The sequence below is a fragment of the Cavia porcellus genome, unplaced genomic scaffold, assembly GCF_034190915.1.
Source record: "Cavia porcellus strain 051 isolate PalLab524CR breed Dunkin Hartley unplaced genomic scaffold, mCavPor4.1 scaffold_18, whole genome shotgun sequence".
Classification (NCBI taxonomy): Eukaryota; Metazoa; Chordata; class Mammalia; order Rodentia; family Caviidae; genus Cavia; species Cavia porcellus.
Window position 1 is genome coordinate 55,873,634 of NW_026947501.1, and position 26,207 is coordinate 55,899,840.

Below are 26,207 nucleotides of genomic sequence, written 5' to 3' on the forward strand. Positions count from 1 at the left end.
CGTACCGACCCCGCCTTCTCCCGCCTACGCTTTCTCATAGTTCCTTTCAGGCCCCGCCCTCGTCCCCGCCTTCAGTCTGGCCCGCCGGCCAGGCTGGCCTGGCACCTCCCCGCGAGGCTTGGGCGTATTACACAACCCAGCCAGAGCCCCTCTTCCCCAACTCTTACCCGCCCGCGGGGGCGGAGCCCGGCCAGGTGCGGGCCCGGGGCGTGGCAGGCGTCGGTGAACGCCAGGTGCGGCTTCCACGTCAAGATGGCCGCCGCGCGCCGGCCTTTGGCTGCCGGGGCCCGGGTGCTGCGCGTAGCTCTCGGCCTCCTGTGCTGGGCCCCGGCGGCTCTGCACGCCGTCCCCGAGCTCGGCCTCTGGACAGAAACGATCAATGATGTAAGTGCTGTGTGGGTCGAGGCGTGGCGAGTAGCGGGGCTCACTCGCCCTCAGGCCGGGCCTTGGGGTCGTTCGCCCGGTGACAACTCGCCGGGGCTTTGTGCGCTACGCGCGGCGGACAGGGAGCTCCCCCTGCTCTGCCCGACCTGGGCTGTCGCGATTGTGCTTGGACAGCTTTCCCTGTTCGCGAGCATCTCCGTTCCCCGAGTCCTGGCACCTCGCTCGGCTCCGCGCCAACCGGGTCCGAAGTCCGGAACCTCTGCACACACCCAGCGGCATCTTTAGCAAGGGAGGACGGTCCGGCCTTCTGTTGCAGCATCGGTTTAGAAACCTTGTGCTCCACTTCCGCTTTTTTTCGTTAGCGGACCCTGCTGGAGTCACCTCCACCTCTCTTCCTCTTGGGATTTCTCCAGGGCTTCTGTCACACTTCCTGGACTCTTGAGTGTGGAGGTGGGGCGGGATGTGTTTGGAGACACTGGTGGGTGGAAACACTTTACCAGGGCACTCCGTTAGAAAACTTGGCGTCCTGTCGTTAAAGGAGACTATGTAGGAGGAATGCAGGGGTTGACATGGATAGTTTTGCAAGGGGGAGATGAGAAGTCGGACGAGACATTATCTCCTCCTTTCCTGTGAGGTCAGATGACTCATCCAGTTCTGTTTGGGGTATTTTCCATATGTATCCAAATTATGTCCAAGTTCTGAAGGTGAACTTTATATTTTGGTTTCCTCAACCAGAAAAAGATAATACCAGAAGCTACACATACGTCTAACAACGCAAGAGCTACACAGAGGGAGGGACAAATATGGGTGGGTATTTCTCAGCACAGGCATATCTTCTAGGATTCTCCTGAGTTGGTGCCCTGTGTTGTTCACCAGTGGTATAACCTGTGCAATTCCAATATTTGAGTCACTCCCAACAGTAAAGTGTTTGATACCATGAATGAAGACTAGAACAGTGGAAAACTCTTAATCTGTTTGACTATGTAAAGATCGTTTATTGCCAAGTATACTTTCCAAAAGGCCATGAAGGAAGAATAAGTTTGATTCTTGTAGGAGGAAGTGTGTTAGAAATTCAGTTAGGTTACTTTTTTTTTTTTTTTTTTTTCTTTTTAAGCACTACTTCTAATTTTTCTGTTGGCTAACTCAGGCCAGTAGTGGTCTAGGAAGCCCTTCTTTGCAAAAACTGGGCTAGTTTTATTTCCCCCTGTATCAGATTGTTGGAACTTTACCTTAAGAACAAGAAGAGGGAATGGGGCTTTCTTTTGCACATCTGTCAAGAAATGGTTTTTTTAGCTGGGTGCAGTGGCTCGGGTTTGTAATCCCAGCACTCGGGAGGCAAAATCAAGAGGACTGATGCAAGTTCAAGGCCAAGCTGCGTTACAAAGTGCATTCAAGGCCAGCCTGAACTGCAAAAGAAAACTCTAAAGTCCAGCATTTCGAGTCCCATTCAAAATTCTGCTGTGCACTAGATTGGTCTTGTGTTTGCCAATAATGAATTTTAGACACAGCCCATTCCTTCATAGAGCTCACACAATAGTAGACACAAAGAGTTTGATGTGTAGGAGCAAACTTAGGATATTGTACGACTGCTACAGACCCAGCCTCACCTTACTTTCGAGGAAGAGGCATGATTGGTCTCAGTGAGTAGGTATTTTCTTGGTAAGAAAATGAGAAATTTATCCGTGGTGCTTCTGAGTGAAATTCTGACAAGGTACTCAAGGTCACAACCATTCCTTACCTGTACTTTCCTTGAACCTAAGGCTAGAGATCTCCAGAACCTGCAGGCCAGAGGCAGAGTTTATTAGCAAGTGAAAAGTCATCTAGGTTCATGCAGATTACAGATCCTGTGCCTCTTCAGAAGTGGGCAGTTGCCATGCCTCCTCTTTAAGTGAATCTGAAAACCATATTTTATGTTATCAACAAAATGCTGGTTGCTCTTAAGGATGAATTATAGGCTAGAGGCAGAAACACCAGTTATGCTGATGCAGAAGTCTAAGCAAGTATATTAGGGGCCCAAGTTAGGTGCTGGTGGCAGGAATGGAGAAAAAGAACCAAATTTGGAAAAGGCTTGTGAGATAAACTAGGCATGTGTTGGGGATTGAGCAGTGGAGGTAAAGGAGCTAAGACTTGGTTTACTGGGTGGCTGCATCTTCAAAGTAGACAGTGTAGGAAGAGTTGGCGAAGAACAGAAAGGTGTGTGTCTGGTCCTGTTGGACATCCTAGTGGACAGGTGTTCGGCTCACAGGAGTGATCTTGGCTAGGCCTTTATTGCTATTGTGGTCCTGTCCACATGTTCATGTAACAGAGTGTCCTTTCAGCATGACTTTTATTCTGGGGAAGAACTGTTTGATTTTAACTTGGATAAGAGAAATGAAGCAGAATAAGTGTTCGCGATCCCTCGAAAGGAGATATGGATTCTTGGGGACAAACCCAAAGGTCACGAGGAACTTTTTAGCTGGGCTAACTGAGTAAAGAAAAAGTATGAGAAATGATTTTTAAGTAAGCAAGAAACAATTTTAAGTTCTGGTTGACTGCTGAGGTCCTGAGGGTTAGGAAGTCATGTCATGCATTTTGGGAATGGAATTATGTAGCTACAGATGTACCCAGGCCTGGATTTTTGTGCAGGGTCTCTAGGAATTTTAGTGTCTGGTGATTACGGAGGTAGCGCTAATATTTGGGGAGGGAGAGAACTATTTACCAACTGCACAGTCATTTTGCTACGAAGAGAACAGCATGAACACATACAGTTACTCAGATCACATCTAAGCAGAGGTGGCTGCTCTGGTCACAGCCCTTCCCTCCTGTGTGTCACCAAACCTGGCTGAGACAGCTGGAGTCCATTGGAGACCTCTCAGGCAGGGGCACTTCCTGTTCTCTCTCAGGCTTGCTGCTGTAGACACGCTGGACAGTAGCGGAAGCAGATGAGCAAGGTAGATCAGAGTTATAGTTTAAAAGATACAGGCTGTGCTCAGACCAAGGAGTGCAAGAATAAAAGCTTTATATTTTATAGAATTAAACTACCCTTAAACAGAGAAAAAAGTTTTGTTTTTTTTTTTTTAATCGGTACGGGAGGATCGAACTCATGACCACATGCTTGCAAGGCAGGCGCTTATGCTACTGAGCTAAATTCCCAGCCCCTGGAGAAAAAAATCTTAACAGGATTTTTCAATATTTCTTATTTTAGAAATCGGGACCTTTGATATTTAGGAAAACTATGTTTAACTCTACTGAGATCAAGTTTTCTGGTAAGTATAATGAAATAATATGCTAACATAAATAACAGCTATTAAAAATACATTATTTTAATGTAAACTAATATAATAGTATAATAAATAGTGAACTAATCAGTTGTTTGGTTTTTCAGTGGTTCTAACATTTTTGAGTTTCAGTCATGACTTGATTATTTTCAAGAATAGATTTTTCTAATGCTATTTCAAAAACTACAGTATGACTCATTAACAAAGTTAATAAATAGGCTTAGACCAAAAAAAATGTTTTCCTATAAAATTTGACTTTGAGTCCCAGATTTTAAAATTAGCTGATTCCTTTCATGAATATAGGAAATGTCATGATTGTGATAAACCTTTTATGTTCGAAGAATTTTCTAAATATATATCATAATATGAAATAATCACTGGACATTTTAATTAGTTCTAGGGCTTAACAAAAAGAATGCATTGTTAGGTACATGTGGTCTTTTCTGTGTATGTGCCAATGTTTTTTGATTTTGTTGGTTTGTTTGTTTTTGTTTTTTGGGTCACAATTAGATAATATTCACTGTCGTCTAATTTCTTTTTTTGCTTTTAGTACTTTGACTAGGAAGGTTGGTTGCCAGAGAGAAAGTCTCAGGAATAAGAAAGTAGTAGTTTTTCTTGGGTCAGTCTTCCCCAGCATCTAATCTCGTGTCCCCTTACTCTCTGGGCCCGTGCTCTGAGCAGCTCTGGGAGGTGATTGTGCCATTCGGGGCCTTCCCTGAGGGAAGCTAGGTCACACAGCAGCCGGGAAGCAGAAGTGGTTTGGAGAAGGCCTGTGGTGCCCTAGATGGTTGTAGTGATGTGTGTGTAAGAAGTTGAAGCCCTAGGTGGGTGAGGAAGAGTTCAGCTTTAATGAATTCATGTCTCAAATTCTAGGTAAACAAGCTTTAAACCAGATGAAGGCTGACGAAAGGGTTTGTGGGAAAGAAAAGTAATGTGGGCCATGGAAACACAGAATTTGAGTTTTAAAAGTGTTACATAATGCCTGAGCCCAGTCTAAGGGTGGATCACAATGGGGATTTTACCATAATGACACATCTAAAGACAGAAGAGGGCAGCACTAGGATTGAAGAGCAGAGCGCCACATACCACAGCTGGGGTTCAGTCAGAAGGCAGCGAGGTCTCACAACACACTTAGGAGAGGGGTGTTCTTCAGCTGGGACTCTGGCTGTGTCCCAGACTGGTCCACAGGTAGGAAACACCCTGAGCCTCCTTGTGCTGGTGCCAACACTAAGCGACCTACTCATCACCATTGGGCTGCCAGGGAGACTGTCGAAGGCACAAGTCAGCTGGACATTATGTGTCCACTTACCGTTGCCCTGTGTGAGTAAGTAAATGGGCGTTGTAATATAAACATATATCTACATCAGAAGTGTGGTGAACGCTTAAGACAGAGTATCCCTCTTCTTACAGACCTAGATCTTAGTGCCCAAAAAATTAAGGACTTGGTCCCTTGGATATGTGTTCGTGGAGTTTTGGGGAATCAGACACCTCACTTTCCCTTAGGTGATCCCTCTTTTGCTACCCTGTTCAAGGTATATTCAGTGTTGAAAGTCTCTTGGTATAGTGCACTGTATTAGCAGAATAAACCAAATACACTGTCTGTTTACCTCAGTAAAGCCAGAAATAAAGCATCTGAAAAACTCAACATCTATTTGTGATAAAAACTCTCAGAAAACTAGAAATAGAAGGAAACTTCCTTGATCTGATAAAGGGCATCTATAAAAAAATCTGTGGCTAGCGTCACATTTGTCGGTTCTCTTCCAATTGATTTATAAATTCATTTTAATCTTCTAGACATATAAACAGATCTTTATGTAGAAATTAACTAGAAGTTTCTAAAATTTTCTATAAGAATATACATAGAGGGGCTGGAGATTTAGCTCAGCAGCACAAGCACCTGCCTGGCAAGTGCAAGGTTGTGAGTTCAATCGCCAATACAAAAAAAAGGGAGTATACATGGAATAACTAAAGCAGTATTAAAGAATGAGGTTGAAGGACTTTTACTGTCTAGTTTCAGAACTTGTGTATACCTATAGTATTATGACAGTAAGCTCTAGCATAGGACAGACATACAGAATGATGAAGCATAATGGAGAACCCAGAAATAAGCATGCATTCACACAGTTAGCTGACTTTGAGCAGAGGTTCCAGGGTAATTCATAAGAGAAGAGAGAGTTTTATTAACAGTTGATGCTGGGCCAACTGGATGTCCATTTAGAAAAAAAATCTCCTGGGTTTAGACACTCTCTTCCCATCTTTCTCTTCTCTTTCTGGGACCCCAGTATGTTAGACCATTGCTGTTGTCCTGCAGGTGAGTAAGATCCTGTTATTTATTTTAGTTCTTTCATCCTGTGCTTCATTCTGGGTATTTCTTTTGCTTTGTCTTTGGATTGACTGATCTTTTCTTCTGCAGTACCTAATCTGCTGTTAATCTCATACTATGACCTTTTTATTTTAGAGTTTTGTTGTGTTTTTTTGTTTGTTTGTTTTTTTTTTTTTTTAGCTTCCATAAGTTGAGTTGTTTGTTGTTTGGTTTTGAGGGTTTGTTTTGTTTTGTTTTTTTGATACAGGGCCTAACTATGTAGTTTCAGGTGGCCTTGAACTCACTGTGTGGCCCAGGCTGACCTTAAATTCGTGGCAATCCTTCTGCCCCAGCCTCTTGAGTGCTAAAATTATAATATGTGCCACCATGCCTGCTTGAGTTTTTTTTTTTAATCTTATTTTTCTCAGTATTTTTATATTCTCCTTTATGTCTTTGAGCATATAAGGCATGTCCATTTTCACATTCTTGTCATCCAATTTTATCATCTTTGACAAAATTTTCATGCATTATATATGCAGTGTTTTTGTTTAGATGATGAATATTTTGAATTTTACTAGGTTATATTTTTAGTCCTTTAATAACTTTGTATGAGGAGATAATTTTTGTGGGTCAGTGTGATCCTTCTCAATTTTGTTTTAAAAGCTCTTTTAGGCTACGTCTGGAATAACCTTTACTCCGGGACTAATTTATTAGCACCATGTCTAAGGTGTAGTCATTCTAATTCTTTCCTGAATATTTGGTGTATTTAATGACCATTTTTGCCAGTGAAACCTCAAACAGTCCCCAGCTCTAGGAATTACTGGGCTTCTCCCTGTGCACAAGCAGGGAGCCAGGGATTCAGGGGAATCACAGTGCAGGTTTCTTTTTCTTTCTCTGTGTAGCTTCCATCAGCCTAGAAATTCTTGAACCTGTATCTCTGCTTGTAGTTTGGATCCCTGTACAGTTCCCAGCCTTTAAGATGTTGTGCAGTCCCCTGCTGTGTTATATCAGAATCAGTCTTAGTTACCAGTAGAATATTGCAGAAGTAGTTCTTACTACTTCTGAAGCTGCAGTACTCCGGCTCCTTCTTTGCTCCTTCCCTGAACTCTTGCTTGGGGGAAGCCAGCTGCCGTATTGTAGGGACTCTCCCAACAAGCTTTCATAGGTGGAGATTTGACCCCTTTTATTCTGATTGATCATGTCACCCAGAAGTTGAAACGTTTGGTAGTGGCTTACTATATTCAAAGTAAAGGCCGTGTTCCTTGGTAGAGTGAAAGAGTACTCATGGATTTTCTCCAACGTCAAGCCCTCCATTTCTCTCCGTGGTGTTCTAACCGTGGTGAGCCATCTACGTGCCATGCTCACGCACCCTAGGCATTTGCACGCACCCCCTTCCCTCCTCTTCACCTGGCTGATTCCGGCTCTTGCTCCTCTGCTGGCAGGCCTGTCACTGAGGTTCTTCATGCTCTTCTAGAATGTCTTAGTTGCCCTGCCCAAGTCTCCCTTGGTACTGCTTTCTGCCCTTTGGTCTATTGAAAGTATTTCACTGTTAACCTTCCCCTCCCCAGTGCCTCTTAAGTCATGGGCAGCAGTTATTCTTGTTTACCATCGTGACCTTTTCCGGCACGCTCGCTGAGTATAATAAGTGAGTAGGAAGAGTATGTTGGAGGGATATAAAGCCTACTTGGCTCATTCTGCCATTGGACTTACAGATGAACAGTGTTACAGCAGCTTTTGGTTAGCTATGATTTAGTGAGTTTGTCTCATCGTGTAGTGATTTTTTAGAGAAGTGATATTTTACTCATCCTGACATTTAAGTTGTATTCTTGAATCCTGAAGTTTATTGCACTGTAAATATTATCAATATAAAATGAGACTTTCTTTTTTCTAAACAGTTAAGTCTTTCAGTTGTTCCGGGCCTGTGAAGTTCACCATCGAGTGGTATTTGAAGTACTATGTCTGCCACAATGCGTATTCTGATCTGGAAGTAAGTAAAACACAAGTGTGTATGAGATTATGATAGAAAGTTACCCATATAAGGATTTTTTTAGCTCATCACATGAGAAGGCAAGAAACAGAGCTTGGGATTTTAGAAGTGCTCCGGATGAATTTTGGGACTAAGGTGATATGCTTGTGTCTTCCATTTTTCCTTGTATCTTACAAAAGGGCTGGGGATTTAGTTCAGCTTCATAAGCACCTATCTAGCAAACTCGAGGTCATGAGTTCAATCCCTGGTACCAAAAAAAAAGTTGCTAGTGCTTAAGTCAGACTTGTAGTAGCCATTGATAAAAGGAACTGTGGCTCATGTACAAGTGAACTTGAGAAAGAAATTTACATTTCACTTTATGCAAAACATTAGTTGTAGGGGGCCTGTAATGTTAGTGAGTACAAGAAGATTTAATGAGTTGAGGGTGATCTCAGAGAGGTGAGCGGAAGAATGGAGATACTGGGGAAAGGCCAAGGTGAGTGGGAGAAAGAGGAAGAGGCTGGGCTGGGGCAGGTTTTTCCTGCCCTGGCTCAAGATCCTGCCTGCCCCCAGTGACGGGGATGGTGTGTGCTGGGGTCCCAGGCCACTCAGCAAGGCGTTTCTTTAATGATTCTCACCATGGTTGATAGGAATAATGTCATGTTCAGCTCCTCCATTTTCTGTTTGGCTTCCATCCTGAGTAATTTATGGGTACCTGTATTTTTATTGGTATTATTTTTGGAGTAAAAGATGCCAATTTCCTGGAATACTGCTTATTTGACTTTATCCCAAAGTATTTTAGCCCTTTACTTTAAATACTTCAGTGCATATTTCCTAAGCATAGGTATTCATTTATATTATGAAGTAAGTATAACATCACATTTAGAAAATTTAACATTGGTACTGTTATGTAATATATAGATCATATTAAAATTCCATCAGTGTTCCAAAAATGTATTTTTTTCCCAGTAATGTATTTTATAGCAGGTTTTCTCCTCTGGTATGAGACTTAATGTAGGGTCCATTACATTATTCTTCCTTGTTTATTTGACACGGAGTCTTGGTAAGTTGCTAAATTACACAGGCTGGGCTTGAACTTGCAGCCCTCCTGCTTCAGCCTCCCCAAGTACTGGGACGATGAGCATGTGTCACCATGCCTGGGTGACAGTGATATTTACTTTTGAAGTGTACAAACCATTTATTTTTATGCAGTGTCCCTCAGTTTGAGTGTTTCTGATATTTCATTGTAATCAGATTCAGGTGATGCACTTTGGGTCGAATTCCACAAAATCCTGGTTTGTCCCATTTTTGATTATCTTAATTTGATCTGTTGATTAAGGAGATATCTGCCAAGGTTTCCCATGAAAAAAGTACTACTTTTTTCTTTGTTATTGACAACAATTTTGGGGAAAATATTTTTGAAGATATGTAAATATTTCTTCATCAGACATTCATCCCTTTGATTTATCGTCTTTTTGTGATTCTTGCCTGATGCATCAAATGGTTATTGTAATGGTTGCTAAGTGATGGTTTCATAATCACGTATCTTCTTCTATACTTACTATCATTCTGCTGTGTGGATGAGCTCTTCCCTTTTCTCTGGCCCAGTGACGGCAAAGCTTTTAGAACATTCAACAATAACCAGCAGGCAGCTGCCGCACACCTGCCAGTTTCACCATCTCTGCGGTGTCAGTCATCAGTGTGGACACGTTTAAATTCTTGCTTTGTGACATGTGATAGTGTATTACTGTTCTTACACTCCAGTTGACCTGTTTGGTCGGTGAAAGACAGTCCCCCACCCCCCAGGACCAGGCGCCTGGCCTGTTTATCATTTTAGAACCCCAGGCGGTTGACATCATCTGAGCTCAGTTGGGATAGCTCCACTTGTCACTGTCTGCTGGGTAGTTGAGTGCTGGTTTCTTCCTCTGTCGCCTGTTTTACACATCGGATGAAGAAGTGACTCCAAGGCAAAGTCTGCCCTGTTTTCCTGAGAGCTGTTTCCTTGTGGTGGTACCTTTATCACTTGCACTGCACATAAATCTGAACACATTGGAATGGCTAAAATGGTGTGAATGTTAGACTGTTTATAGAATTAGATGCAGAACTTTTTTCTCTGATATTTTATTTTATTTTGTTCTTTTTAAAAGTACTCCAAGCTGAAAAAAATCTTGGTATTATTTAGATATTAAATTTTATTTATCTTCTAGGAAAAAGAAGTATGGAAATAAATTATAACATAGAATTTTACCTTGGGTAGGGGAGGTTCCAAAAACACGAACTTCGCGATGATGAAGACTTCTGTGGTGACCTTGAGAACACTGACTGCTGGACAACAAAAAATGAAAATTTGGATTGCAACAGTGATTTACAGGTGTTTCCTTCATTGAATGTGAGTATCCATCCTGCCATGTTAAAGTAGCATTTGTTTTATTCACAGTGGATATAAATATCAATTTAAATAATGTTTTATCAATATTTTAATAAGCAGAGGTATTAAATTTGTTAATTCTCAGTTTTAGGAGTTTTATGTAGTCATAACAGTTTAATGCCCCTTTTGTATTTCTTTGTGCCTTTTTATTTTTTCTTTTGAGACAGGGTCTGTCTGTGTAGCCCAGGCTATCAGCAATCCTGCCTCAGCCTCCTAAGTGCTTACAGGCGAAAGTCACTGTGTCAGACTGTTTGTGTTTCTTTACATTAACATCTTGAGTATTTTTATAATCCCTGGCTCTAATTTATCTCTCGTTCTTTTCACTGCACTTGGAGCCTTGCCCATCATCCTGTCAGAATAGCCCCAGTCAAGGGCACAGTGATTGTGCAGTTAAACACAGGCAGCTGTGGCTCCTCTCAAAGGTCCTGGCCGTCAGCAGTGTGCAGCCTGCAGGTCCACGCCCCCTCCTTCATGCCTGTCCTTCTACCTAGCACGTTAGGTTATAAGCGTGGTCATCCCTGACAGGGAGGTTCCGAGTTACTTTAAATTATTTTCATCCACCTGGAAATTCCAAAATGAAAATTAGTAAAAACTAGTCATTAGTAAAAATTCAAAGACTTTTAAAAAATTTTGTGTACAGGTATACAGTATTAAATATAGAGAAAAGTACACACAAGTGCATAGCTAGATGAGTTTAAGAAAAACTGAGCATACCAGTATAGATATGGGTCAGGTACAGACTCTTTTAGCAGCTAGAACTTCCTTTTATTTCCTAGCACTTGCTCACCAATAGTAACACTACCCAGGAGTAAACACACCACTAAGGAAAAGGTTTGTAAAAGGCAGAATTTTGTTACTCATGTTCAGAATACAGTGAGATTTGTTTTCTTTATGTTTATCTTACAAATCTTTACTTTCTTTTAACACTTTATTATTAAAACTACTTTGCATGTAGAAATGCAGTAATATAACATAGAATTATTTTACTCTTTTTTTTCAGAATAAAGATCTAACAAGTAACAGAAATATTTCGACCCAGGAAGGATCAATGGTAAACCATTTTATTTGTCTTCTAAGTAAAATAGTATAGTATAGTAATATAGTATTATATAGTAATATAGTAAGATTATAATAGCATTATATAGTATAGTAAGTCCCAATATAGTGAGTCCCAGTATAATAAGATTAAATTATAATAAGATTGAAAAAAATCTTACGAATGGACGGATACACAGAGAATGATAAGGCTTATTAAAATTGGAAGAGAAAAACTATTTAAAACAGTATGTTTTCGTATATGTATATTACATATAAATTTTGTATGTATAACGTTGCAAATATCAAATATATAAGCATCTTATTTCAGAATCTCTTTAAAGTTGTAATATAAGATTAGCTTTTGAAGCTAATGGCCGAGCAGCCTGCACTCTGTGGTGTGAACTGAAGGCCCGCACAGCGAACCCCATCTAGCCATGCACCATGGCACCTCGATCAGGTCCTGGTAGGCCCTGCCCAGTGCCCCAGTCAGCCTTAGACCTTCAGGAATGTCCCTTAGGGCCTGGTTGGGCCCTGCCCAGCAACCCCAAGTAGCCAGGGAACCACTTGCACTCTGGCACACGCGGAAGACCTGCACTGTGAACCCCATCCAGCCATGGAACCTCAGCACCTTACTCGGAACTTAGTGGTGCTCTGCCCAATGCCCCAAGCAGCTGTGGAGCTTTGGTGCAGCACGTGGCATGAGCTGAAGGCCTACACAGCATACTCCATCTAGCTGTTGAGCCTTGGTACACCACTCAGAACCTGGTAGACCCATTGACCTCAAGCAACCAGGAGCTTCACAGTACCATGTGGGGTGGGCTGAAGGCCCTCCCAGAGTACTCCCACATTTGAGGAGCCTTTGAGTGCCACTAGGGAACTGGGAAGGCCTGCCTAACGACCCCCACTCAACTGGGGGCCTGCAGTATGAACAGATAATCCTCATCTCAGGAAGCAACTGAGACTTCGCATTCAGCTTCTCCAGGGGAATACAGGAAAATGACAAAACGAAAGAGCAAAATGCAACCTCAAACCTCCAGTCCATCCCAAACAAGCCTCACAGACATGGACACAGAAGAAAATGTAAACCACACACCTGAATCTTCTAAAGTGATGGCAACTGAAGTAAACAACTCCATGAAGCTATAAAAGAACTCAGACCAGAAATAATCTCCCAGGTAAAAGAAGAAATGATAAATGATATAAAAGAAATGCTGAACACATCTAAAAGAAGACATAGTTTAAAAAACTGAAGCTGGGGATTTAGCTCAGCGGCATAAGTGCCTGCCTTGCAAGGACGTGGTCGTGAGTTCGATCCCTGGAACTGATTTAAAAAAAAGAGAGAAAAAAAAAAATTGAGTACTGCAAAAAGATGGAAGCCTTGAATGAACAATGTAAGAAAGAAGCAGAATGCATGAAACAGATTCAAAGAGATACCCGGAAAGATTAACTTTTGAGCCAAGTATTGTGCATGCCTATAATGCTAGCACTCAAGAGGCTGAGGTAGAAGGATCACCACAAGTTCAAAGCCAGCCTGGGGTTCATAGTGAGTTCGAGGCCAGCCTGGACTATGTAGCAAGACCCTGTCTTTAAAAAAAAAGATTAACTTCCTGGATGTGGTGGTACATGCATGTACGTAGGCTCAGCACTTGGGAAATTGAGACAGGAGGATCACAAGTTCAAGGCAACGTAGGCTACATAGCCAGTTCAAGGTTGGCTTGCATTACATTGTAAGACTGTCTCAAAAACAAATTAGCTTTTCTTCGGCCTCTCTTTTCTTAAACAAAAAAATAGGATTCTCCTTCTGAATGTGCAAGATAGCAGCCATGGGCCACTGTCGTTAAAACTATAAAAATGGAAACCGTGAATGTAGTATGGTGGGTGGGGCTGGGGGAAATTTGGTGTTGGGGAATTTCTGAGGCCGAGAAGACTGAAAGAGTTCTGTGTAGGGACCGAAAGTAGGTTTAGGAGAGCTCAGTTTTGCTTTTAGCCTGTGACTTCATGTTTCTCCCAGCCATCCTAAAGACAGTCTGAAGATGGTGAGGCATCACTGCAGTGGCTGGGATAGACTTTGCAAAAGCTCTGTCTCCTGGAGAGGAAAGGACTAGAAGCTACCCAGGAAAGTAGAATGTACCAGGTCCGAGGAGGTGGGACCATTGGAGACTCAGAAACTACAGTGACAGTTTTATTCCTTAGAGGAGCTACAAGTAACATAGTACTCGAAGAAATCTGAGTCATGTGGTCTACATGAAATTGCCCTTGGCACCTTCCAGGTCTGCATCCATGGATTCCCCATCCATAGATAAAACTAACTGTAGACCAGAATATTCGGGAAGGAAATTCTGTACTGAACATATGCAGACGTTTTGTTGTCATTAGTCTAAACAATGTAATGTAACCACTATTTACATTATATTAGGTATGGTGGATAATTTAAAAAGAAATTTACAAGAGGATGTGCACAGGTTATATGTAAACACTGTGCCATTTTGTGTAAGGGACTTGAGCACCCATGGATTTTGGTATCTGTTGGAGTGTGTGTGTGTTGGGGAGCGGGTCTTGGGATCAGTCCCCTATTGATACTGAAGGACAGCTGTCCTCAGTCTGATTCATTTTTTTTTTTTCTTTTTTTGGTACCGAGAATCATACTCACAACCTCACACTTGCCAGGCAGGTGCTAAACTGCTGCACTATATCGCCAGCCCAGTCTGATTCATTTCTGACAGTACTGATTTCCTTCTCCTTCTGCTCCACTGTTTAAAAACATGCTTGATAATAGTAGATGATATATGAGAAGAGCAATATTTGAATGATAATATTAAAACATAAAATATAGTAATATAAGAGCACCTATAGAAATACAAAAGGTAGAAGACATTGAAGAGTGAGAAGACCTTTTTCTTCCTCTACCTGTCTAGGTCTGGAATGGTAGTTAAAAAAAAATTTTAAAAAGGGCATTATGTGTCTTCCCTACCACTCCTTTTCTCTCTTTCATTTCTTTATTTGTTCAAAGTAAGCTAATTAAGTACCAAAAATTATTTTATAGTGTGATCAACAATTAGGTAACTATATCTTATATACAAATTTGTTAAAAAGTAACAGATTTTCCCTTCTATTTCAGGATGTTGTAGCAAGAACACAGAGAGATGGGTTTCATATCTTCATTGTTGCTGTTAAAACGGAAAAAACAGATGCCAGGTGGAATTTGAATGGTATGGTTTACTGCATGTACATTTGTTCACTTTTCCCATTTTATGTGTTCTATATGTTTTGTCATTCAACCAAATACCCATTTTCTGTTAAAAGCATATCTTTCGGAAATGGATTTCTGTTAGTTATACACTTCAAGAACTTATACCTAATTTTTTGGAAGAATTTAAGTTTTTGTTATTAGCCGAAGGTAACTTTTCAGAAATTAATGCATTTCTGGCCAGGTGTGACTGCACACACCTGTCATCTCAGCTCCTTTGGAGGCCAAGGCAGGAAGAGCACAAGTTCACGCATTGCCTAGGCAATCTAACGACTTAGTGAAACCCTGTCTCAAAAGGAAATATAAAGGACAGGGTTATAGCTAAGTTCAGAGGCCCTGGCTTCAATCCCCATCATGCAAAAACAAAAACAAAAGAACTTTTTAGTTGACAGATAATCATATATTTTGATAATTTCAAACTTCATAGTGTGATGCAAAATATTCCATCCTTTCAGATTCTAAAAAAAAGTTAACATACAGAAATGATTTAATAGTATCTTAATTGTATTTGAAGTGGATTGTATTCTCTCTTGAAAATGGCTGGGCTGGTGATTTAGCTCAGCAGCATAAGCACCTGCCTTGCAAGCAGGCAGTCGTGAGTTTGATCTCTGGTACCGATAAAAAGGAAAAAGACAAAAAAAAAAGAAAAAGAAAATGGCTATCTTTGGGGGTTTCAAATGTTTGTAATTTGAGAAGTTTTAAAGGCTGTAACCTAGGAGGAGGAAGCACATGTCTGCCAGTTGTGGTTTCTGGGGAAACCCACCCTGCACTGCTGCCCGTGGCCCCATTAAGCTGTAGTTAGATTCTGGCCTTCACAGTGACCCACTGTCAGGTATTTTTCTTGTAGCTAGGTTGCAGGATGTTAGCAGGGTCTGTCTACTTCTGCGGCAGTCTCCGGGAGCAAGCCCTACTTCACACTCCGTTCAGAGTGGCCACTGCCATCAGCAGGTTCCTAAGTAATCTTGGAGGGAATGAACAGCTTCCTGGATCCCAGAATCACTTTGGCTGATTCCAGAGTAGTGTTGGGGCCAGCAGTAGCCAAACAGTCCGTGACAATCCTTGTCATTTGCATATTGTTCTGATTCTTCCTCTGGGGACTGGGGGCCACTGGGGACCCAGAGATGAAGCCATGCTTTGCTCTGAGCAGTGCATAGTCCAGGAGGAGCGTGGGAAGCAGCAAGTCACAGCTGCAGCGGAGGTGTGACGCAGCCGTGCCCCACAGTGTAGGGTGGTGCTGTGGTGGTGGCCACTCAAGAAGCGTGTGACTCAGCACTTCTGACTGGTGATTGTCCCCCATAGAGAGAGCAGGGACCTGGACACCGTACCATCACCTGTCTGAAACAAAATACCCGATGCAGGTCGTTTATAGAGAACAGAGTTTTGGAGGCTGGAAACTTTAAAATCAAAGGGCTGGTGCGTTTGGTTCCAAGTACCCAGTGCAGTTCCCATGTCTGTACCCAGGGTGCTGTCATGATCTCTGCGTCTCACATGGCAGAGATGCCAGAGGAGCAGAAGGGGTGAGCATCACACCATCACACGGCAGGTAGTAAAAGAGCTAAGAAGGACCTGTGTGCATCCCTCCAGCCCTTTCATAGTAGCAAGTTCGTGAGGGACTTTCCAACAAACCTCACTGTTTTTTTGTTTTGGCTGTGATGAGACTTGAATCCAGTACTTCATGCATGGTGGGCAAATGTTCTGTCACTGAGCTGTGTCCCCAGCCCAAAGCCCCACTTCATATCACCACGATGAGGATTAAGTTTCAGCACATGAACCGGGGGCACATTCAGACTGGTTTCGTGCTTGCTTTTCTTTCCCAGGTATTGGGCCCTTGCCCCAAAGCTGGTAGGCAGTTTTACATCCCTGACAGTTGGAGGATGTGTTCATGCCCAGCCCTGCCTGTCTTGCACGGTAACTTACTGCCTTCTCAGGCATCAGTGATTTATCCAAGGTGCAGTAAGGAAGAGAGGGTCCCCAGCGAGATCAGTGAATTAGCAGGAGGGCCAGGCAGGGGTCAGGTCAGATAATTAGTAATAGTTTGTTTCTTTGTAAGATCAGAGTCAGTATAAGTCTTCACACAGCATGTGTACAAGTAAATACATTTTGATAAGATCATGCAATTATCTAGTATCTTGTGTCCAGGTAAAAATTAACTGTTTCATTTCCTTCTATCCACACTGCTGCTGTCACCAGTGTCTCTCTCTATGGTGGGGCCTCATGGATATATCTCTGCATCAGATTGGCCTCTAATGATCGTAAGTCTTTTCATCTTTTTTGTTTTCTGTCTTTTTTTTCCCTTAATCATGCTAGGGATGGAATGATGGGATGCAGGGCTTCACACATACCGGGCAAGCACTCTGGCACTGAACTGTTCCCCCAGCCCATTTTTCCTGTTTTTAAATTGAGTTTGTATTCTAATTGGTAAACTTCAAATTTTAATAACTTGGTAGTAATAATCTCTTCATAGTTAGTAATACATCTGACTCCAGAGTGATGAGAAAATAGAGGACTAAAAGCACAAGTATCAACTTTGAAGTAATCAAAGGTTTGCCTGACTCATGTTGCTTCTCCTCCTACAGTTCTACATGGTGATGTGTATTGTTTATATATTTTACGGTGTGCTCTGGCTGATGTGGTCTGCCTGTTACTGGAAAGATATATTAAGAATACAGTTCTGGATTGCAGCTGTTATCTTCCTAGGAATGCTTGAAAAAGCAGTTTTTTATTCTGAATATCAAAACATCAACAACACTGGCCTGTCAAGTGAGTTTTGACTGTCTCTAAGTAGAGCGTGATGTAGGAATTTCTTAGCATCAGTGGGCAGAGCTGTGGGAGGTCCCCTTTTTGTACAGAGCTTTGCAAGTAGCTGTATGATACACATAGATGAAGAGGGATGAAGCCAAGAAAAGAATGTCAGAGTGCAATCCTAATCTGGACAAGTACATGTATTCGTTTTCTGTTTTCCTTCCTGCCAATGCCCCCTTCCCCTTGCTTTTCCTCCAAAGAAAGAATTCCTTTTTTTTTTTTTTTTGTATCAGGGATTGAACTCATAACTTCACACTTGCCAGGCAGGCGCTTATGCTGCTGAGTTAGATCCCTGCCCCTGAGAGAGAATTCTTATCCCCTAGCACTCAGCTATGATTAAAACAACAGAAGGTTCTTGTCAGGGGCACTTCAGGTGTGACCAGTTCTTTTAACATTTCTGCTTTATTTCCTGCAGTCTTCTCTCTTCTCTAAAAAAGAAAAGGAAAATTTAGGCACAGACCCAAAATCAGTGGCACCAAATAGATATTTCCATGTACTTGCATCCTGTGCCCCCTGACACTTGCAGGAGCTTCCCGTGACCAGGGATGGCGCCCTCACAGTTCCTACAGTAGAATGTGTCACATGGGGCAGGCTGGTAGTGAGGCGGCCACAGATGTGTGCCCCAGAATTCCCCAGGCTAGATCCCAAAAAGAGCAGGGACAGCTCAGAAGGCCTGATAGTGCCCTAAGGGACGAGTTACAAATGATCTTGGTACAGATTTTCAATAGATTGTATTTTTTAAAAACCTAAAAAGAAAAAAAGTGAGTTGACATATAGACAAAAAGAATTTGTGGCAATTTTGGTAATCATTGAAGCTGAGTGCTGGGTTCATGGGAATTCATTAAATTGATTTCTCCTACTTGAGGAATATTTGAAATTTCCCAAAATAAAAAGGTTTAAAAGGCATATATAGAAAAGTAAAGGACAAACATCCTGGGGAGAAGAGTGGAGGTATTACTACACTGTAAGTTTTATGCATTTGTGCACATGTGCTCTAAATCAAGAAATGAAGGAAAACTAGGTCTGCCACTTGGGGTTGAACCGTCCTTGGATATCAGAAAAGGTGTTCAGCTCCTTTGCTGTTAGTGGTGGTCTGTTTTGCTTTTTGTTTTCCAGTACTGGGAACTGAACCTAAGAATACTGTGGCACTGAGCTTCAACTCCAGCTTTTTAGTTTTTGAGACGGAGTCTCGTTCAATTGCCCAGGCTGTCCTTGAACTTGTAATCCTCATGCCTCAGCCTCCAGAGAGCTGGGACTTCTGGCATGCACCATCATACCTGGCTCTCGAGTTGTGATTTACAGGTCCCTTTTTGTTAGCTTTTTTTGGACCCGTTTGCACCTTCCTGGAATGTAGGTCAGGCCAGCTTTCCTCCTAGCATAGATTACTATGTTACATCCATTGCTTAGAACATCAGTTCTGTTCATGGTCATACCAGAAGAATCCAAGCTTCAGTAGGCAGAGATCGAGGGGTCACTAACTATTACAGCCTTACGAATATGCTGTTTGCTTATGTTTTTCTTTTTTTTTTTTTTTTTGGTGTGGGAATCTAGGGCTTTGCATGTGCCGGGAAAGTCATCTCCCACTAGCGAATATTCTTTACATGAGCTAATAATGGGACATCCTGGAGAAGAGGGAATTCACCGGGTATTATAACTTTCAAATATCTATGGGACAAGAAGGGTACAGTTCTCTGTAGCCTCAAGGGGAAGGTGAGAGTAGAGGGAAGCTCAGGGAGACAGATCTCGGGTAGATGTAAGAAAGCCGTGTCCAGTGGAACTGGTTGGGTTTGGAGTGAATTTCCCTTCTGTGAAGTTTCCATTATCAGTTGGATTATATGACTTCTAATTAAGTCCACCTAATCGCCTGCGGTCAGCATGTAGTGGCACATGGTGCCTGTTTTAACCCTGATGAAGAGCCTTTCAGAGATGCACGCACTGATGTGTTTTCTCACACGCAGCCCAAGGTCTGTTGATATTTGCGGAGTTGATATCTGCGATAAAGAGGACGTTGGCCCGCCTGCTTGTGATCATTGTGAGCCTGGGCTATGGCATCGTGAAGTAAGTACTGGTGCATGGTGAAGATACCAAGCCTGCAGTCTAGCAGCCCAGCCCATCTGCATTCACAAGACAAGTAAACCCTGTGGGAAAATCTTCAAGATTTTTTTTTTTTTAAATCAGTACCGGGGATCGAACTCATGACCACGTGCTTGCAAGGCAGGCGCTTATGCCGCTGAGCTAAATCCCCAACCCAATTTTCAAGATTTTTAAACTATACCCATGTACTAGCTGTTTTGTATTAACTCCCAAATGAAGATCCCAAATTTGAATTCTAGTAACTTTTACAGTTACGTGAATAGTCAACTTTTGGGATAATGGAAAATTTAAAATGGTTCTTTAAGTTCCTGCGGGTTTATTTGCAGTCTCTGGGGAGTGCAGCTCTTCGTAGCTGCATTTGAGTGTCGTAGGGAGAAGGGCTTAAACACCAAGTCAGCAGGGTTTCTGAGAGGACCGTGGCTGTCCCGGGCGCCCCTCTTTCTGGATCTGCCCAGGCAAGTTGTCTCTTGTCCCTGTGACTCGCTGGACACAAGTGTGGGGATCTTGTTCTTGGTGTGCTGGTGCCCTTTACACCATTGTGCCTTCTTCTATCAAACCTGCTGATGCCCACATGTTGCGGCCTGCAGACAGGTCTCCTGCTGGTCTGTTTACTTTGTCATCCACAGGCATCCTGTCTGCCTTCTCTTCTCACACTTGGTACACTGTCTTTGTCCTTGGCACTCCCTGTGATGTTACTGGCCACGCCGGTGGTCTGGACCTTATATGCTCCATCTCCTGCCCTCACCCCTCCATCTTTACCTTGCCTCAGCCTCTGAGTGCCATGGCTTTTTCTGGACTGCATTCATGTCATAATTTGTCTTGAGCAATACCTTTTTCAAGTGTCTTCTGTTTCCTGTTTATTCTTCCTGAGCTCAGCTTCGGTCATTTCTGGCTTCTGGACTAGCACCTTCTGCTGTCCTTTCTGTTTCATGTTTACCTTCTCCCTCTAGCTTCATTTCCTGATACCCAATGCCCTGCCTTTTCTTTGGGCACCTCCTCTGCACTGCCCCAGCCTTGATAAAGCCGCCTTTCCTTCTACCTCAGCCTCAGGCCCCAGCAGAGACATTTGCCTGAGAGGAGCCCTGGGCCATCCTGAGCTTCAGGTGTACCCGTGGTACTGCTGAAAGTATTATTATATTTCCTTTCCAACCTTCCCCTCCACCACCGCCACCTCTCTGCGGAAGATAACTACCCTTCTCATACCTCCCAGCCCCTGCTCCCTCCCCTCCTGTGACCTGGGTTCCTTTTTCTCTGAGGGAGGAAGAGCCAGCAGGGGGGGAGGTCTCAGGTCCTTTTGCCCTCCCATGTCTTGGCCATACACGATGCTTTCCTCCTCTTGATAGGCATAGGCCATGCCTGCCCTTGGGCCCTGTCTTGGCGGTTTTTCTCTTGCTTCATAAGTTTTCCTTTCCAGTGAGTCGCTCTCAGCTTATTTTACCATCTTTAAAACCAGAGGGCTCCGCAACCCCGTGTGTCCTCTCCTGTGCTTCTATTTTATTGCCTTCACCACATGAGCCTCCCTTTCCAAATGAGTCATCTGCACTCGCCACTCGCCTCCCTCATTCTCTTTTGCACAAACCCTGGAGAGGTTTTGTCCCATAGCTCCACCAAAGCTGCCCTGGTCATGTTCCCTAGGACCTCCCTTGACCCTGCCCAGCCTTGGTCCAGGTGCCTTCGACCAGCTTTGACCATGGAGCTGGCTTTACTTGGTTTTTCAGGAGTTCATCTCCCAGTTCTCTCACGTCACTGGGTGCTCCTTCCTCTGTCAGACGTTCTTAGTCTTCTGAGGCCCCGCCCTGGAGGGCTCTGTGCTCAGGCCTCTGACCCTGCTCTGTGCATGATTCCCCAGGCACTCTGTCAGTTCCATGGCCCTAACTTCAGAACACATCCGGAAGGACTCCTGCCATCCCATCCGCAGGGACCGCCCTGGCCAAGCCACCGTGTTCTCCCTCCAGAACTGCTTGAATTGCCTCCTGCCTAGTTTCTAGCTTCCCTGCCTCTACTCTTGCTAGTCTTAGAGTACCGCAGTGGCACACATTCCTCTCCAAGTGTAACTCTGCACCTGCTACTTGGCTACCCTTTTGGCTCAGTAAAACCCTCCTTCCCCACTATGCTGATGAGACTGGCCCAGAGGGACCTCACCTCCCACTATTCTTCCTGTGGGCATTGATTCCTCCTGCTGGCTCTCTCGATTGCATGAGTTCCTTCCCCTGAACCCAGACACAGTTTTCTTTCTCACTTGCTGTGGATTTCTGCTCTACTGTCACCTCCAGGGGGCCAGCAGTGCCCACCGTGTGAAAGTGTGTCTTCTCAGCCTTTAATGAGGGTGCCACTGGACAGATGTTAGTATCCATTGACTGTCCCAGCTGCAGCCCTCTCAAGTGAGATGGTAGCTTTGCTCATTTCGTATCCTTAACCCTGAGGCTCCTGAGGAGTCAGAACTTACAGTCCGAAGTATGAAAACTAAATTGGGTTGGTCCTCCTGTGGCGGGAGGTGGAGGCAGTGCTCAAGAGGGGAGGTACCAATGTTCCGTCTCCTTGTGGCCTACCCTTCCCCTGCCCAAATCCTGAGTTTGGCATGTTACCTAAAACAGGGCTTTGCAGAGAGCCAGTTTGTGGTTTCTGCTCGTGGGAGACTGAAGTTGTCATCTCTGCGCGGCTCTTGTCTCCCCAGGTTTCCCCAACCTGTCCTTCCACTCTAGACGTAGTGCCTCTGTGTGTGTTAGGAACTTGATCTTCAGCAGCAAAACCTTTTGCCACCTTTCACAGAGTTGCCCCACAGGCACCCACAAAGCTTCAGGTAGTAAAAAAGGTCTGTGGATCCCGATCCTGTCCTGCTGGGTTCCTCAGAAATCCAGTTTCCTGTGAGAGGGTGCTGCCAGAGGCAGCAGACCGACGGGTTAAATAGTGACTCCTTGGGCTGGGCTGGGTGCTGGTTTCCCATGCATTTTACTTACCTGAGCCTTTTCTTTTCTCCTGTTGCCTTTTCTGCACTCCAGGCCTCGGCTGGGGACAGTCATGCACCGGGTGATTGGACTGGGACTGCTTTACTTTATCTTTGCGGCTATTGAAGGCGTAATGAGAGTCATTGGGGTAAAAACTGCACTAATTCCACTCCCACCCCTTTGTGTGGTCCCTCTGAAATATGATCTTACTTTATTGCGTCCCAAAAGGATATTTTTAGTGGTAGGAATTTAGGAAAAAGGGCCGAGTTGAGTTTTTTTTCCTATGACATAATTCTTTTTTTAATACTTCCTGAAGGAAAAAGCAAGGCAGAGCACTTCTCCAAATGACATGATTGCTCAAGAAGGCTCCACTGGTGTCATACCAGGAATTAGCTCCGTCCCAGAAGTATTCGATTATTGTTATATAGTCTGCACACGTTTATGTTTTTTGTCATATAGTCTGCACGCGTTTATGTCATTTTTAACCCTGGAATCAGTTAACAGCTACACTAGGTGATTCTGTGCCTTCAGGCGTGTGCACATTACACTACAGCAGCCTTCTAGTGTTCACTCGGTCATAAATCTGCTGACTCTGGCTCGTACTTTGGGGCCTCAGCGGCCCTGCTGTAGGGAGATGTGTTCAAGAGAGAAGGGGAAAGAAGCCTCTGATCATACGGGTGGCAGCACTGTGCTCTCCAAGGCGGCATTCATATTACGTCTGCCAGGACCCTTAGGTTCCTAGCTTTGGTTTTCTAGTGAGAGGTTGAGGTCTGGATCTTGTTTACCTGTGTAAAGGGCTCAGTGTATGACATCAGGTCATAGGCACAGAGGTTAGGTTGCCACATAAGTTTACCCCACATGTTTCTTCAGTAACTTTAAAACTTTATTCCTCTTTCTGTGGTCTTTGATATGTCTGCGTTCTCTGTCACATACCTGTTCTTTCAATCTGTGTGTACTTATTTTTACATAATCATGGAGAGCTTTGAGATATATATATATTTTAGAAAGTGAACCTTTACTGGAAAGGAACTACAAAAGCTAAATTCCTCACATATAAATATAGTGTATGCACGGTAGTTTTAAGAAAATGTTACTTGGGTAGCATCTTAGTATCAGAGTAAATGTCCAGTCTGCAGTTTATGCCCTCCCACCCTGGCCCCTCCCTTAGTGTGCTGTTTTTCTGAGTCCCTTCACAACAAGGATGGGGAGGTCAGGAATCCGTTTCTTAGCAATCCTGGCTATAGGTTCGGAGTGAGGAGGGAGTGGTGAAGTGCTTGGCGGGAATGGAGATCTTTTATCCGGCAGCCCATAGTAGTTTTATATCCCTCTAATAAGTCAGTGACATGATAGCATTTGTTTCTGCCAAAACAGGTAATTTTCATGTGCTAAACATAATTTTGTTAAGAAGTAAAATCTTCTATGTGGCATTGTAGAGTGATAAAATAAGCTAATTGCTGTATGAAATGAAACTTTTTTTTTTTTTAATGAAACTTTTACAACCAGATTTTCCCTGTTTTTGTCTTTCAGGGTTCTAAGCATTTAGGTGTTGTTTTGGGTGACATTATTTTAGCAGTTATTGACTCCATTTTTGTGTGGTTCATATCCTTTACAATGTCTTTCCAAAAAAGTGTGTTGTATCATTAAAATCAGATTATTTTTAACTTGTAATAATGATAGAGTGAAAAACAGTTATATATTATTGCTACCTCAGTGTGGGACTTTTTTTGACGATGAAAAAGTAAACTCCCCAAATAAGGCATATCTGTATTTATGTAAGTTCAGCAAATTTTTAAGTACTCAACCTGCTACTGTTTAGGCATGAACGAAAAACTGTCCCTGCGTTTAAAGAATTCACAGCCTGATGGAAGAAATATATACATCATTTAACAGCATTGCAGCAATAATATTTGCCATTTTGAAGTGGTGTCATGTGAACAGAAGTAGGTAAGAGAAATTAATTCTAGCATAAAAACCAGGAAAGACTTTAAAGGTGGTAAAATTTAAATTGAAGCAAGAGAACAGAGAGTTTACTAGGAAGAGAATAGCGGGGAAAGTAACTTGGGAAGAACTGAGGGGAACAAAAAGTTGGAAGCACAGAAATCTAGGTGTCAGTGGCCAGATGTCCCGGGGTAGCATTCCTGCAGAATTCTGGCCGCTAGGGCCAGGAGGGGAAGGCATGTTTGTGGGTTTCTCCTGAAGGTGCAAGGTAGAGGAGGAAGCTGTATGTGTGTAACAGGATGGAGGCAGTGGCAGATGACATAGAAAATGACAAGGAGAGACTAAAGGCAGGAAGCTGGGAAGGAGTTGCTTGCAGAAGTACGAAGAAGAGATCATAAGGGTCAGAAATGCAGCGGCGAAGTGGGGAAAAGAATCCAAATGAGGGGCTGGGGGTTTAGCTCAGCGGCATAAGCGCCTGCCTTGAAAGCAGGCAGTCGTGAGTTCGATCCCTGGTACCGATAAAAAGGAAAAAGACAAAAAAAATAAAATAAAATAAAAAAAAAGAATCCAAATGAGTCTTGCCAGGAGTAGCTAGGATGCAGTAGTGCTGTTTGGTGGGGGGGCTTGAAGCAGGGGCCATGATGGATCAGGTTTGGGCTGCCTAGGTCATTAACGTGAAAAAAAAGACTTAGGAGTCCCAGCCTGGGCTTGTGAGAGGGTCTGAGCTGGGGATGAAGGTCAGAGGTCCTAGGAGAGATGGGAGAAGGTGGCAGCTGTGAAAAGACCCAACCGGAACATGCAGCTGAGTGGAGGGGGGCAGCATGGGGAGGAAGAAGTGCCTGGAAGGAGCACCAGGGTGAAGGGAGGGGGAAGAGCCAGCAAGCTTCCAGGGAGCACACTGGAAGTCAGGGGGCATGGTCCAGAGTGGCCGGTGCTGTGGAGCTGGTGGTGCCCACACCAGCTCCCATCCTTCCAAAGGTTGGTAGTGCAGGCAGCAGCTGGAGATGCTGCAGCAGGAGCTGCTTTGGAGGCGGTGGGAACCGGGTCCTCCTCTCTGGCCCAGTGACTCAAGAATCCCTGTAGTTTTTTTCCTCCATGGTGGCCCTGGTGGAAATGGGAAGAATTATGGAGAAATCTGACTTGGTTAGAGCAGAACACAGATTATGCATGTCCCAGAACATTATTTTTCCAGTCTCTGTTGTTGAGGAAATCGAACTCAGGACCTTGTGCTTGCTAGGCAGGCACTGTGCCACTGAGCTACATCCCCAGCCCCAGAACTTTATTTTCTACGTCATCCCTAGAACACTTTCCTGTCAGATAGATTACTAATTTTACCATGTGTTTTTTGTTTCCACTGTCTTTGTTACTGACCTCTTTTGATGTGGAATTTTCTTTTATGTCTTCCTTGTATTTTCCTGCCTGTATGTGTGTGTCGGCCAAGAAGGCCAGCGGGCGTGGACTTGCCTGTTTCCTTTCTCCACAGGGAGGTCTCTGCTCTGCAGGGGTGCAGTGTGTAGAGACAGTGCTGCTCAGGGCTACTGGACCCTGTGGGTTGTGTCCTAAGGCTGGCTGACCTATGCTCTCCTTTCCCCATTTGCAGACTCTCTTCCTCATTAAAGGGACAATGAACTTCTGATGAATTGTCAGGGCTCGCAAACCTCCTCTGAGCGCTGGGGTTATAAATGCCTCAGGAAATCTAAGGACTACTATGAGCCTTCCTCCACAGAGCACACCCCACACTGGTTTTGCACCAAGGGGCCGCTAGAGACTTCCTGATTTATGTCCATGTACCCTCTTAGTATGAGG

The 26,207-nt window shown here is 43.6% G+C and overlaps 1 protein-coding gene across 2 annotated transcripts in view; it reads left to right on the forward strand.

Annotated features, from left to right (window-relative positions):
* Positions 1 to 54: 54 nt before the first annotated feature.
* The window catches only part of Tmem87b (transmembrane protein 87B), a 47,987-nt gene continuing 21,834 nt past the window's right edge, over positions 55 to 26,207 (forward strand). Inside the window, exons 1-11 of one of the 2 annotated variants that reach the window (XM_063230003.1) lie at positions 55 to 384; positions 3,569 to 3,629; positions 7,839 to 7,930; positions 10,167 to 10,298; positions 11,338 to 11,388; positions 14,494 to 14,584; positions 16,813 to 16,874; positions 17,199 to 17,382; positions 19,383 to 19,482; positions 22,518 to 22,611; positions 23,991 to 24,061. In XM_063230003.1, coding sequence (XP_063086073.1) covers positions 253 to 384; positions 3,569 to 3,629; positions 7,839 to 7,930; positions 10,167 to 10,298; positions 11,338 to 11,388; positions 14,494 to 14,584; positions 16,813 to 16,874; positions 17,199 to 17,382; positions 19,383 to 19,482; positions 22,518 to 22,611; positions 23,991 to 24,061 — 1,070 coding nt within the window. In that variant the 5' untranslated portion in view covers positions 55 to 252. The remainder of the gene's footprint in view (positions 385 to 3,568; positions 3,630 to 7,838; positions 7,931 to 10,166; positions 10,299 to 11,337; positions 11,389 to 14,493; positions 14,585 to 16,812; positions 16,875 to 17,198; positions 17,383 to 19,382; positions 19,483 to 22,517; positions 22,612 to 23,990; positions 24,062 to 26,207) is intronic. The other variant, XM_063230002.1, reaches the window with a different exon arrangement.